Genomic DNA, 1298 nt, shown 5'->3' on the forward strand with positions numbered 1-1298 from the left:
CTTTCTTGACCTTCTTCATGCCCTCCATTACTCCAGAAGTCGTCACTCTGGAAGAGAAAGGAGAAACATCAGAGAATGGAACTTGATGTGTCACATCCATTGCACCAATTGCCCACATTTCTCTTCCTGGGCATATCAACTAACACTTCTCATGTGTCTCTTTAACAAGACCTACCAGTCTTGATATTTGGCCTCTCCTATTGCTACCATTTTGCAGGCCAAGTATCATCCTGGACACAACACTGATGGATGTTGGCAACAAGGCCACTATCCTTGAGAGTCCCAAGGCCCTTCCCAACTATCATTAAACTAAACCAACAAATATTTGCTTGTACTTGAAAAAAGATAGCAGGGATGGTTAAACACTTAAAACAGGTATTTATTTGCTAAAGTTTGAGCAGCTTGCTTAAAAAAAATACTCTGCTCTACAGCAGAACACCCTTAATTCTGTGCATTAAGGCTTCCTTCTGCATTTGCAATGCTTTTAATAGGTATAACATACTATACAACTGCACACACAGTTGGACAGTGCCCCAAATGAACCTTATTAGCTTAATGCACACCAACTCCTCGTAACAGCAAAATTACTCAGTGAACAGCAACAAAACAGAGGAAGACTAACTACCATCCAAGCCTGGATTTGCCACAGCAATCTGACCATTGAACTTCAAAGCCTCATAATACCCTTCCAACATTAGGCAGACTGAACTGTATATCCAGCCAGAAAAGGACCACTCCTCTTGGAACTACCTTGGCTATCCACAAGCTCTTCAGCCCAGCAGCCTTCTCTGTTGCTGTACAAAACAGGCTATTGATATGCACGAGACATTTGCTTTATTCTTTGGCACAGTATGATTCTCATTCCATGCAGGTATTTTTTTCCCCCACAAAATATGCTACAAAGGTTATTTGGGATGCTCAAAGTAAAGAGTGCCAATAGCTCAGTGCATTCACAAGGGATGTCTGGAAGCACACATCAAACTGTCCTGTTCAAAGATGTTGCTGTCAGTCTTTGTGTGCTTTCACCTGCTGTTTATCACATAACAATAGTCTATTTGATCAGAGTAGCTAACAACGTTTTCACAGCATCACCCAAGAGAACTGATCTTCAGATACACTTTTCTGATCGTGCCCATAGTTCTTTGTTAGATACCAGCTTCTGTTCATGTACTGTAAAAGTAATTTACTCAAACTGGTGCGTTCAGTGACTCTCTAGTGCTGACAGTACTGGGATCATCAGTGGTTCAGGCACTTTAGAGTGGGCCAAGATGAACTTCTGCTTAAGGTTTAGGGAAAGA

General features: G+C 41.6%; 1 protein-coding gene across 1 annotated transcript in view; it reads right to left on the minus strand.

Annotated features, from left to right (window-relative positions):
* Window position 1: 1 nt before the first annotated feature.
* The window catches only part of GPR107 (G protein-coupled receptor 107), a gene marked incomplete at both ends in the record, with an annotated part of 27932 nt that continues 26635 nt past the window's right edge, over window positions 2-1298 (minus strand). The window contains one exon of the mRNA XM_010017527.1: window positions 2-47. Within this exon, the coding sequence (XP_010015829.1) occupies window positions 2-47 (46 nt within the window). The remainder of the gene's footprint in view (window positions 48-1298) is intronic.

This window comes from Nestor notabilis, unplaced genomic scaffold, assembly GCF_000696875.1.
Source record: "Nestor notabilis isolate BGI_N333 unplaced genomic scaffold, ASM69687v1 scaffold33486, whole genome shotgun sequence".
NCBI classification, from domain to species: Eukaryota; Metazoa; Chordata; class Aves; order Psittaciformes; family Psittacidae; genus Nestor; species Nestor notabilis.